Source organism: Bufo bufo, chromosome 2 (assembly GCF_905171765.1).
Source record: "Bufo bufo chromosome 2, aBufBuf1.1, whole genome shotgun sequence".
NCBI classification, from domain to species: Eukaryota; Metazoa; Chordata; class Amphibia; order Anura; family Bufonidae; genus Bufo; species Bufo bufo.
Window position 1 is genome coordinate 38,122,873 of NC_053390.1, and position 12,567 is coordinate 38,135,439.

General features: G+C 46.1%; 1 protein-coding gene across 2 annotated transcripts in view; it reads left to right on the forward strand.

The window, feature by feature from the left end:
• RICTOR (RPTOR independent companion of MTOR complex 2) overlaps nucleotides 1-12,567 on the forward strand; it is a 90,769-nt gene that overhangs the window by 20,889 nt on the left and 57,313 nt on the right. For both annotated transcript variants that reach the window (XM_040420948.1, XM_040420949.1), the window contains exons 4-9: nucleotides 5,003-5,067; nucleotides 7,973-8,104; nucleotides 8,795-8,858; nucleotides 10,297-10,423; nucleotides 11,942-12,111; nucleotides 12,311-12,378. In XM_040420948.1, coding sequence (XP_040276882.1) covers nucleotides 5,003-5,067; nucleotides 7,973-8,104; nucleotides 8,795-8,858; nucleotides 10,297-10,423; nucleotides 11,942-12,111; nucleotides 12,311-12,378 — 626 coding nt within the window. The remainder of the gene's footprint in view (nucleotides 1-5,002; nucleotides 5,068-7,972; nucleotides 8,105-8,794; nucleotides 8,859-10,296; nucleotides 10,424-11,941; nucleotides 12,112-12,310; nucleotides 12,379-12,567) is intronic.

Below are 12,567 nucleotides of genomic sequence, written 5' to 3' on the forward strand. Positions count from 1 at the left end.
GTTACAGAAGAAAGGACACACCTCCTGAGCTGTGATAGGGAGAGAGCTGCAGCAGAAAGGACACATCTCCTGAGCTGTGATAGAGTTACAGAAGAAAGGAGACACCCCCTGAGCTGTGATAGAGAGTTACAGAAGAAAGGACACACCTCCTGAGCTGTGATAGGGGAAGAGCTGCAGCAGAAAGGACACACCTCCTGAGCTGTGATAGGGGGAGAGCTGCAGCAGAAAGGACACACCTACTGAGCTGTGATAGGGGGAGAGCTGCAGCAGAAAGGACACACCTCGAGAGCTGCAGCAGAAAGGACACACCCCCTGAGCTGTGATAGAGAGTTTCAGAAGAAAGGACTCACCCCCTGAGCTGTGATAGAGAGTTTCAGAAGAAAGGACACACCCCCTGAGCTGTGATCGAGAGTTTCAGAAGAAAGGACTCACCCCCTGAGCTATCGGCTTGACATAAATCTAGCAGAGCAATGAATGGGGAGATCTCTGGATCCATGTGAGGTACAGGGCTGGTTCTAGCTTCGTTAGAGGGATATTTTCATGTACTATATGATATTTTTAATTTACACATTTATCATGGGATAAGTTCTTTAATATTAAATGGGTTGGCCACCTTTGGTGGGGTTTTAGAAAACCCCCTCCTGGGCAGAACCGTTTTCCTTGAGTCATGACAAATGGTCAAGTGACATAAGGGGGTCAGGTCACCGCTGCAGCCAGCGATTGGCGTCAGACCAGCTGTTTACAGCGAGGGAGCCTTTAAAGGGGTTCTCCGGGAATTAAGAAAATGAAAATACTTAAATATTACTTTATTAAAAATATATTCCCAAATACCTTTCATGATTTATAATGGCTCATTTTGTCTGGGGAGCAATCATCAGGGGAAACAAAATGGCCGCTGTCCCATTAGTTCACACAAAACCTGTCCTGATCACACAGAAGGACAAGTTACTTTACAACAAAGAGCTGCCTCATCCTCCTTTCTGCTCTGCTTGTCAGGGATTATTATCCTGAATACAGATTATAAGAACTTTTGCTGAATCTCTGGGGAATTTAGTTCATGAGGAGACATGAAGTACAGAGAGGACGGACAGGACAGACTGTGGTAATGGAGACTGTAAACAAGAGCTGCTGCTCATTAGCCACTCCTCACCCTCCTCTCATGTCTCCTCATCTTCTCCATTCCCACAGAGATTCACCTGTATTCAGGATCATGATTCCTGACAAGCAGAGCAGAGAGGAGGATGAGGCAGCACTATGGCTCACTGTGGTGAAATAACTTGTCCTCCTGTGTGATTAGGACAGCTTTTGTGTGTACTGATAGGACGGCAGCCATTTTATTTCTCCCGATGATTGCTCTCTAGACGAAACAAGCCAATCTAAGTATTGAAAGGTATTTGTGAATATATTTATTATAAAATAATATTTAAGTATTTTCATTTTTTTAATTCCTGGAGAACCCCTTCAAGTGACCTCTTTATCTATCCTGTGTGCAGCAGATCATCATCACTTAGGTGCAGTGCTCGCTGCGCGGTTTTCAATCCGTGAAGTACAAATCGTTACTGCCTTACTTTCCATTCTGCTGACACGGCGGCGGGGTCCTGGAGAGTACCGTGGAGTCTCCCTCACCCGTCATTCATTCTCCTCGGGAGGGTGATGTTACTGCCTGCTCACAACCTTGCCTCTTTGCAGTTGCTGATTATTTGTCAGCTCTTTTACCGATTACTACCGGACATAATACCAAGAGAAGCGAGGAGCCTCCAGCTGCCCTGGCCGGGGTATCAGGCTGATGCTGATGATATCCTCTGTAGTTATCCCAGACATGAGTCAATGAATGTATGTTTGGTCTATAAGACGCAGCAGACTATAGGATGCACCCAGGTTCAGACAACATAAGAAAAAAACATGGTAAAGGGGTTCTCCGGGCTTTTACTATTGATGACCTGTCCTCAGGAAAGGTCATCAATATCTGATCGACGTTGAACAGGAAGAGAAACCAATACATAATACTTCTGAGTGAGACATGCAAGCCAGTTCTCCTTCCAAAAGGATAAGATTACTGAGTATCCCAAATGAAAATTGCCATGGTCAGCTGAGTGGCCTTGGGGGTGCTCTTTCTCATTAGAGAGACCACCTGCTATGTAGATTTCTCACCTTCCATTTGTATAGGGCCGAAATCCACAGAGAATCTGCCCAAAACCTGCCTGTTTCATACACAGTACAGATTCTGAACTGTAATTGCATCGGCTCAATATTTCCACCGCGTCTGAAGGGTATTTTCAGCTTTGACTGCAGCCATCTCTTCCACAACAAGCTAAACAATGGAAGCCTCCCAGCTGCCTCTTCTGCCATCACTGGTTTGGGGGAGTTATACTGGTACTCATTGAAGAGACCCAGTGGGTGTGTGATGATTTGTATTTAAAGGCTATGTACACCTTTGATGGCAACTATTTTTTTTATTATTGCATTGTACTCATTTTGAGGTAAAAATAATCTTTTCAATTGGTCTTTATTAAAAATGTTGAGCCGTTTTCCCTGCACAGCTTTGAGTTTATCTACTAGCAGGATGTGGATTTTCTGTCAGTCCAGGAGCAGACAGACTCCTTATCTCTGATCTCTGACATTATAAACACTCATTATAGCTCAGTTCTTATCTTACTGATGAGAATGTGGCTTAAATAAGTGTTTATGACCTCTCAGTAATTTAGAGTTAAGGTTTATTAGATGACTGGCACAAAGTGAATGTACCAGTCACCCAGCTAGAAAAAGTTAAACCTTTGTGACAGAACGGCTCAATATTTTTTAATAAAGACCAATTTAAAAAAATGATTTCTAGCCCAAAATGAGTAAAATGCAATCATAAAAAATAAAATAATAAATTGTCCCTGAAGATGTACATAGCCTTTAAAGCAATTCTTCATGGGAAAAAGTATGCAGATTAGCTCAGGCTGGCCAGACTCCTCCAAAAGCCTTTGTCTCTGGTCCGGCTGACATGAGCTCCTTTACAGGCTGTTGATGGAAGAAGCGTCCGCACTCGTACTGTCCTATAAAATGTTTAAAAAAACTCAGCATATTAATGGAGAAAGCAGATACAGACGTTATGGCCGGTGCTGGACCTGAGACGCCTGGTGATGTGCACCTCTCTCGACTGGTGATTGGTTTAGCACGTTTCCTTTGCTTCCCGTTTCTTGCTATTTTTTTTTAGCTGTTTATCACACTTCCCGAGGCAGAAATACCATCGCTTACAAGAAAGCCGAATCATTTCTTACAGAACAATGCCATCAGAGTCAAGCCGTACCGCATAGTCAGCAAATCAGTAAAATCCTGTGTGCGTCTTAGAACACAGAAAATCCACCAAAATCTCCCCAAATCTCCCTCAATTCTTCTGCTCTTTTCATTGGATCCTGTTTTGTCTCCTGTTACAACTAAAAATGAGAAATGTATAAAGAAATCCTCTCTCTGTCTCCTCTGAGCTCAGCCATAAATTTTATTTTATTTTTTTTGAACCGACTAGCACGTCCAAAGTGACAGGTGCACATCCATAAAGCGGGCATACAAACAGTGTGAGCAGAATATGGCAGCACTGTGTTATACATGCAAACAGTAGAACCAGGGAATAGGGATTATTCTGGATTACAGTGGTACTATACCTACGATACATGAAAAATGGACACCCTTGATCAAATGTGTTTCAGGCTCATCTATCAACGTCAAGGTGACTTCTGCAGATGGGTACCTAACACTAACAGAACTGCCTCCTGGGCCTAACCTAAGCTACAATGTTCAGGGCGGTGTAGGAACCAGCAATATTTATACTCTGCTCAGAAGGCCTGGACATAAAGAGCTTCCATTGTTCATGTATAGTAGGTATAGTACCACTGTAATCCAGAATAATTCCTGGTTCCGTTGTTTGTCATGTGCTGCCATGTTCCCCCTCCTCCTCACTGTGTCTTGTGTCTGACTGTAAGACAAGTGGCTGCAGCAGGATCCTCTCCCCTCTGCCCTGTCTGAAGAAAGGCACAGAGATTGTTGAACCCTACCCTTTCACTAGCCTCACCTCCATTATCTTCTGTTTACTTGTATCATTAGCTGTAGGGGTTGTGCCAAGTTTTTACGTTATCCCCTTCTCCACAAGATACAGGATAACTAGCTGATCGCCGTGGGTCCGACTGCTGGGACTCCCACCAATCACGAGAACGTTCCCCCGTTCTGATGGAGCAGAAGGTCGTGCACGCACCCTGCCGTTCCGTTCATTCTTTACGGGAGCACTGGAGATAGCGCCCGCCTTCCATAGAGAATGAATGGAGCGGCAGCGCACATGCACAACCTGCCGCTCCTTCAAAACGGGGGAATGGGACTCCCATTTTCGTGATCGGTGGGGGTCCCAGCGATCAGCTACCTATCCTCTATCCTGTGGATAGGGGATAACTTAAAAAACTTGGCAAAACCTCTTTAAGGTAATTTACTCTGCAGTGTAAAATAAATAGTTTCATCATCTGGAAACTGTCAGCAAGCTGCTGTTGTTGCTCTTGCAATGTCTAGTATATTAAAGTGCTATGATGTGTGTGTGTGTGTGTGTGTGTGTGTGTATATATATATATATATATATATATATATATATATATATATATATATATATATATAATATACCTGGTGCCTCTCAACAGACAGACACTGTCTGAGGTCAGAGCCGCCACCAACCCCTTTAAAATCTTAAAGGTATTGTGTGGTGTCTGTCCCCTGCTGCCGGTATACAGCCTCCAAGGTGAAACATCACAGCAGAGGGCGTAAGGCCTTTTTTACACGATCAGTGTTTTGCGTCCGTGTCCCCCCCCCCTAACAGCGCCACTCCTGTTTATGGGCTTTGTCTAGTATTACAGCATTCACTTCAGTTCGGCTAAATTGCAGTACCAGACACGGCCTATGGACGTCTGTGGTGCTGCCACCCCTCGAAACCTCACGCATATATACGTTATTTTATAATGTTCCTTCTCTGTCTCTCCAGCTTCTATGCAATGTTGGCCACAGTGAAGAAAAATTAGGGTTTTCGTATGAAGACATCATTATTTGGTAAGTGGATTTTAAGGGGTTCTCTTAATAAGACACAAAAGTCTAATAAGGGCATAATTAAATAGTTTTTCCGAGATTTTTATACTGATCGTGGGGTCCGGCACCAGGGACCCCCAGCGATCAGCTGTTAGAATAGGCACCGACGCTCGTGTGAAAGCTGCGGCCTTCTCTCAGCTCACCAGCGCTGTACATTATATAGTGGCCATACTTGGTATTGCACTCAGCCCCATTCACTTCTATGGGGCTGCGCTGCACCTAAGCCACGTGACCGATGAACGTGTCCTCACTTTCCTAGGGAAAGCTGAGAGAAGGCCGCTGCACTTTTGAACCACAAGAGATATTGCAAATCTGATTGCAGCAATCGATTTCTGAGAAAATTCTTGTCTTCTTTGATGCTCTACATGACCCCCTTTCCATTGGAAAAATGTGCCCTTGATCTGATATGGCAGCGATGTCCCAAACATAGCCTGAAAGATAGGCCCCCCTCACCCATTACTTGCTGGGGTATTCAGATATTGCATTTTCCCTTTTGTTTCTGAAATCAAAGGGAGTCCCGAGACTCATCCTGTATAATGGAAACCTTTTTCATCACATAAAGTATGACATACATTGAATTAAACCAGAATACCCCTTTAAGTTCCCCTCATGTACTGCATCTGCTGCAGCGTGAATTCGGTTTTTCCCACCTGGGATCTTTGTCCGAATTTTTCCTGCAATCCTGTCCTTGGAACCAAATATACGGCATTAACACGTCATAGAGCGACATGAATGAAGCTTCAGCCGCCTGTATTAGACGGGCAGATCAGCAGGCGATTGTCGGGAAGGAAGCGTTCCCTCCCAGGGGGAGACCAGTGCTATTACATGCAGCGATCTCCTCAGTAGCATGGGGAGGGGCGATCGTTGTGCCATCGCTCATCCCCATTCTGTCTAGTGGTTTGCCGGCAGAAGATCGCTATTAGGGTCCATTCACACATCCGCAATTCCATTCCGCATTTTGTGGAACTGAATTGCATACCCATACATTTCTATGGGGTCGCACGACGTGCGGCCCCTATCCGGAATTGCGGACAAGAATAGGCATTTTCTCTTAGTGCCGGCAATGTGCGGTCCGCAAAATGCGGAACACACTTTGCCGCTGTCCGTGTTTTGCGATCCGTGGATCTGCAAAACACACACGGATGTGTAAATGGACCCTTAGATGGCACAATCTGCCATCGGCAAGCGCAGATTTCCAACAATCGGCTGTAATCTGTGGGGGATACAGTATTTTCAGCCATTTACTGTAGTGGGGGGGGGGGGGGGCATAGATCCAGGATTTCCAGTGATCAGCTGTAATCTGTGGGAGATCCAGAATTATCTGTAATCCTTGAGAGATCCAGGATTTTCAACTATCGGCAGTAATTTGTGGTAAATTGAAGATTTCCAAGGATCATCTAATCTGTGGTTGCCAGCGATCGGCTGTAACCCATGAGGGATCCAGTATTTCTAGTGATTGTCTGAGGATCCAGGATTTCCAACAATCACCAGTAATCTGTGGGGTATCGAAGATGTCCAAGTATCATCTAATCTGAAGGGGATCCATGAATTCCTGCGGTCGATGTAATCTCAGAGGGATCCAGGATTTTCAGTGATCGCCTATAATCTCAGAGGGATCCAGGATTTTCAGTGATCGCCTATAATCTCAGAGGGATCCAGGATTTTCAGTGATCGCCTATAATCTAGGAGGGATCCAGGATTTTCAGTGATCGCCTATAATCTAGGAGGGATCCAGGATTTTCAAAGATCACCTGTAATTTGGGTGGCGTTCAGGATTTACAGCGTTAGGCTGTAATCTGTGGAGGATCCAACAATCAGCAGTAACTTGTGGGGAATCTAAGATTTCCAAGGATCATCTAATCTGTGCGGGATCCATGGTTTCCATTATTTGGCTGTAATCTGTGAGGGATCCAGAATATCCAGTCATCCGGTTTCATGTGGTCAATCCCCCAGCAGTGTCCCCACAGGAGAAACTGAGAACTACACTTCCCATTAAAAAGGATGGGCTCCTTGTATAACGTAGGGACGTCTTGTGTCCTCCAGACCAAGTCTCGCTCTTTGTGGCCCCTCTAACTAGTAGATAAAAAGGGTCCCAAGCGTTGGATCGGATCCCCTATTAGAATGCACTAAGTGGAGATTTAGAAATGGGGTTTTGTTAACCCTTCAGTGAGCGTGTTTCTCATGTGCTCGGTGTAGTCATTCCTCCTCCTACTGAATGAGAAATTACCTTCACGGTATGAGAATCAGTCCTGGCCATGTGATTTATGTTTTATAGGATTAGGAAAGCATGGCGCCTCTCCTGTCCATGGGCAGCATCTAGTATTGCAGCTCAGCCCCATTCAAAATAATTCCAGTGCAGTACCAGATCTGGCCTGTGAGCACAAATGGTGCTGGTTCTGGAAGAAGTCAGCTGTATTTTCCTAGTATCATGTAACCCCTTTAACATTATGGGGTAAAATCAGAACCAGATGAAATCTTATCCTGTGTCCTCAGTAATCAGGGCCACGTCGGACAAGCAGCTGATCTCTCCAAGGGGCGGAGGGTCAGGGATGAAGAGGTGACGTCTAAAAATGTCATCCGGCCAAGTAGAGCTGGGTGGGTTACGGAGAAAGGGAGCGTCATGGATCTGTGTTTGAAAATGATGTACTACACTCTCTAGACCAGTGGATTTTAACCTGCGGTTGCAAAACTACAACTCCCAGCACACCCAAACAGCCAGCAGCAAAACTCTGGGCATGCTGGGAGTTGTAGTTTTGCAGGTTGTAGACTGGTCTAAGGCCTGTAGATCGTAGTTTCTTTGTGACGTTACTTATCTGCCGTGTACGTGCTGACCTGACCCCTGTTATTTTTTTCCCCTTTGTGATCATAGTTTGCGGTTAGCCTTGTTAAACGAAGCAAAAGAAGTGCGAGCGGCCGGGCTGCGGGCTCTCCGTTACCTCATCCGAGATTCCAGTATTCTACAGAAGGTGCTAACGTTAAAAGTAGATTACTTAATTGCCAGGTAAGTGTTTCCCTGTACGGTCTAGAGCACACACCCGCCACCACACAGGACATTTAATGGAGTTGTCAGGGATTTTAATATTAAAGACCTATCCTTAGGATAGACCATCAGTATCTGACTTCTGGCACCCCTGGCGATCAGCTGTTTAAAGGGCATCTGTCAGCAGTTTTGTACCTATGACACTGGCTGACCTGTTACATGTACACTCGGCAGCTGAAGACATCTGTGTTGGTCCCATGTTCATATGTGTCTACATTACGGAGAAAAATGATGTTTAAATAAATGCAAATGAGCCTCTAGGAGCAACGGGGGTGTTACCGTTACACCTAGAGGCTCTGCTCTCTGGCTGCACTGTGCGCTTCAGTATTCAGCACAGTATATCAGGGAACTGTATTCTTGGTCATTGCTCCATGTCCTCCAGTAAAACCTAGATTGCATCCTTTCTGCTAACTGTATGGGGAGGAGCGATCATCTGCACATACCGATGATGATTGCACCATGTAGATGGTAGCTCCAAATGCTGCATATCCCACTGGAGCTCATTGCGAGGGGATTAACTGCCCCTGTATGGAGGCCGATTATGTGACCTGAAGGTGTCGGATTTGGAGAATTGATTATTGATTTGCAGGGTGTGTCCTCCGTCTGTACACACCGCCTTTGCTTGATCAAAAATCTGTCCTTTGTTTCCAGGTGCATAGATATCCAACAAAGTAACGAAGTAGAACGGACGCAGGCGCTGAGATTAGTCAGAAAGGTAAAGTAAGGGCACCGTCGCCATGTGATGTGGGTGGCCGTTTCGTCTTCATCTTTTTTTCGGTGCATTGACTTCCTGTCATTCAACCTCTTCTGGCCTTCCTCACCTTGAGAGTGTGCGCGGAGGGGGGGGGGGGGGGGGGGGGTCACTTGACAGGAAGACATCGCTTCAAAGATTTTCTCGGCAACCCCAGAGAAAGCTTACGGTGTACATGAATGCAATAAGGAGATATGGAGAAGAAAGGAAAGATATTGGAAAGTGTCCCCATTTTTATTTTAAAATGTGATAAAGCAACCTTGCAAAAAAATAAAAAATAAAAACATTCAAAAAAGTTGCTGTTTTGTGGATACAGCAAGAAGAAGACTGGAATGTCTGACTGCAGAGCACACGGGCTTTGTAATCAAACAAGCTGCATATCCAGCTCACCTTTGTAAGATCAATATCAGCCCCGTGTGCTCGGCATCCACAAGCAAGTACTTGGTATAGCAGAACGAAAGGCGAAAAAGGTTCCCGCACTGCGCTTTTCCGTAAGAACTTCCTCTTTAGTCACGTAACAAATAATCGCATACAGACAAATCCATACAGCAAGCGATAGTTTACCCGTTTCGGACAACAATGTCCTTAGTCGTAACCACTAAGCTATGACTAAGGACATTGTTGTCCGAAACGCATAAACTATCGCTTGCTGTATGGATTTGTCTGTCTGCGATTATTTCTTACGGAAGAGCAGTGCCGGAACATTTCGTCTTTCACACAGGCTTTGTAGACTGGAACCAAGGAGACCCTCGCCTCTGCATTGACCCAGTGTCGGGGTTAGTATTGCATCCCCGCCACATAAATTTGATTATGGATGAGCTGCTATACCAGACGTGACCCATGGACAGGTGGGGGCGCTACTGCAGCCGTGTGTTCCTAATCACGTATAACCTCACCGCGATCAACGTTACTGCAGGTGAATGAAGTTCTTGTTCTCTATCTGCCGAACCCCCGGGCGTATCTACAGCAGCACTGTCCATAGTCACCCCGTGCTACCTGCTTCTTTTATAGATGTCTGGAAATGTCGGTGACTGTTTGTCTTCCGCTTCACGTAATATCACATGGCCGTATCTGGCCGCAGCATTAACGATGGGTATAGCTGCCTTCCAGGCCGTTGTAAACCCGTATCAGATGATAAGTTTTGAACGCCTGGCTAATGGCCATTCGTGTTAGGTTTCCCCTGCAGGTCCCCTAAGCGGCCGCAGCTCCCCCTTGTGTAGTCAGCAGTAGAAGGACCCAGGGTGATCGGCTGAAATGTAATATTACCAGGCGCCCATTAAATGAATGACAGTACGTGGCAGTGCCGCCGCATGAACGGGTGAACCAGGCTGCCCCTCGTTCACTCTGTGAAATCCTTCTGACTTTACAATAATCTTCTTTTTTTTTTTCTTGTGTTTTTCAGATGATTACTGTGAATGCTTCCTTATTCCCTAGTTCTATAACCAATTCTTTGATAGCGGTCGGAAACGACGGCCTCCAGGAGCGGGACCGGATGGTGCGGGCGTGCATCGCCATTATCTGTGAACTAGGTATTCATTGCTGCTGACGAAAATCACAGTGTCACCCACAGCGGCTCCTGAATGTTTCTGGGTTAATAGAGGTGGGGGTTTTCCTCTGTTCGGGGTCAGAATGAAGAGCGATTTACAAAGAGAGTCTGTCGCTGGAGGGAGTGTTTAAAACACATAGTGAAAATGATAACAACGCATGTCCGCCATTTTGTGGCACAAATTAATTGGGTATTCTGGTTAGATGACATTATCCCCTATCCAAAGAATAGATTGTGGGGGTCTAACTGCTGAGAGGCCACTGATTAAAAGAACAGGGGTTCCATAGCTCCGAATTGACACAGCTTCTCATGTGGTGATTAGATGAAGTTATGCCCTATCCTCCGGTAGATGGGCGGGGGTCCGACTGCTGGGACCTGACCGATTTAAAAGAACAGGGGTTCTGTACCCTCGAAATGAATGGACACAGCTTCTCATGTGGTGATTAGAGGACATTATGCCCTATCCACAGGATAGATGGGCGGGGGTCCGACTGCCGGGACCTGACCGATCACCATGCATCCGAAATGAACAGATGCCTCTCTTCATTTGCCAGTTAAAGGGGTTGTCCGGGTTCAGAGCTGAACCCGGACATATCCTTATTTTCACCCAGGCAGCCCCCCTGATGCTAGCATCGGAGCATCTCATGCTCCGATGCGCGATCCTTTGCCCTGCGCTAGATCGCGCAGGGCACGGGTTCTTTTATCATAACACACTGCCGGGCGAAAGCTTCCGCCCGGCAGTGTGTTCAGTGACGTCACCGGCTCTGATGGGCGGGCTTTAGCGCTGCCCTAGCCATTTTACTGGCTAGGGCAGCGTTAAATCCCGCCCATCAGTGCCAGTTATGTCATCGGGCTTCCTGGCGGCCCCATGGAGAGCCCCGGAACGTCACTGGAACTCCTAAAAATTTCTTTGCCCTGCGCAATTTAGCGCAGGGCAAAGGAGAGCATCGGATAAACTGCTCCGATGCTCAAGTCAGGGGGGCTGCCGGGGTGAAAATGGAGGTATGTCCGGCTTCAGTTCTGAACCCAGACAACCCCTTTAACAGGTTATCCCCTATACACAAGGAACCACTTTATCCTCGAAATGCATGGAATGGCAGGTTGAGCATGTGCGCTGCCACGCCATTCATTTGTGGTCAGTGGGGATCCCAGCGGTCAGACCCCCACGATCTATCCTGTCAACAGAGGATAACTAGAATACCCCTTTAAGCCAGAATTGTGGCACTTTTAGCTCAGTAATTCTCCCTCAAAAAGCTTGCTGGGCGTTTCAAGCTCCATATCCGAAAATTTGAGGATCTTGTGCATTTTCAGGAGGCTTTGTGACATATTTAGAAATGCACAATATATATCTGACTGGTTATTAGAAGTATGAAATGTTTTCTCCGGACACAGATTTTAGGCCCTTATCATTCTATTTTGCATATGGTTTTATTATATTAGATTGCATTTAGCCTTTGCTCATCGAGTCCCTTGTTCTTTCCTTTCCTCCCCATTGCCGCAGCACTTCAAAACCCAGAAGTGGTGGCGCTCAGAGGCGGCCTCAGCACCATCCTCAAAAACGTGATCGACTGCCAGCTGAGTCGGATCAACGAAGCCCTCATCACCACAGTCCTGCACCTCCTCAATCATCCAAAGACGCGGCAGTATGTGCGAGCAGACGTAGAATTAGAGGTACGTGACGCGTTTCATCCTTGCTGCGTTGGGACCATGAGTAACTTGAATGGGGCCAGTACCAGGCACGGACATGCCATCGAAGGGCCCATTGTCATAGACGTGGCTATGACTCGTAGACGACCACATGTTGATTTAATGCAATGAACCTTATGCAATAAAACTCAATTAAATAATGTTTTTTTTTTTTCTTTTATAGCAAATTTTAGCGCCGTACACGGATTTTCACTACAGACATAATCCCGACACAGCGGAAGGGCAGCTGAAGTAAGTTATTACTGTGTGCACTGCTTCATGTCTGTTCATGACCTTGATTCCCAGCACTTTAGAGGGAGCCTGCCAGCATATGCCCCAGTACTAAACTAAAGGTTATATGAGGACAAGTGGAAGCAATGCCTATGGTAGTAGCATAGGTGAAAAACTGGGTATTCCCACCTCAAGCATGTATGGAAACAA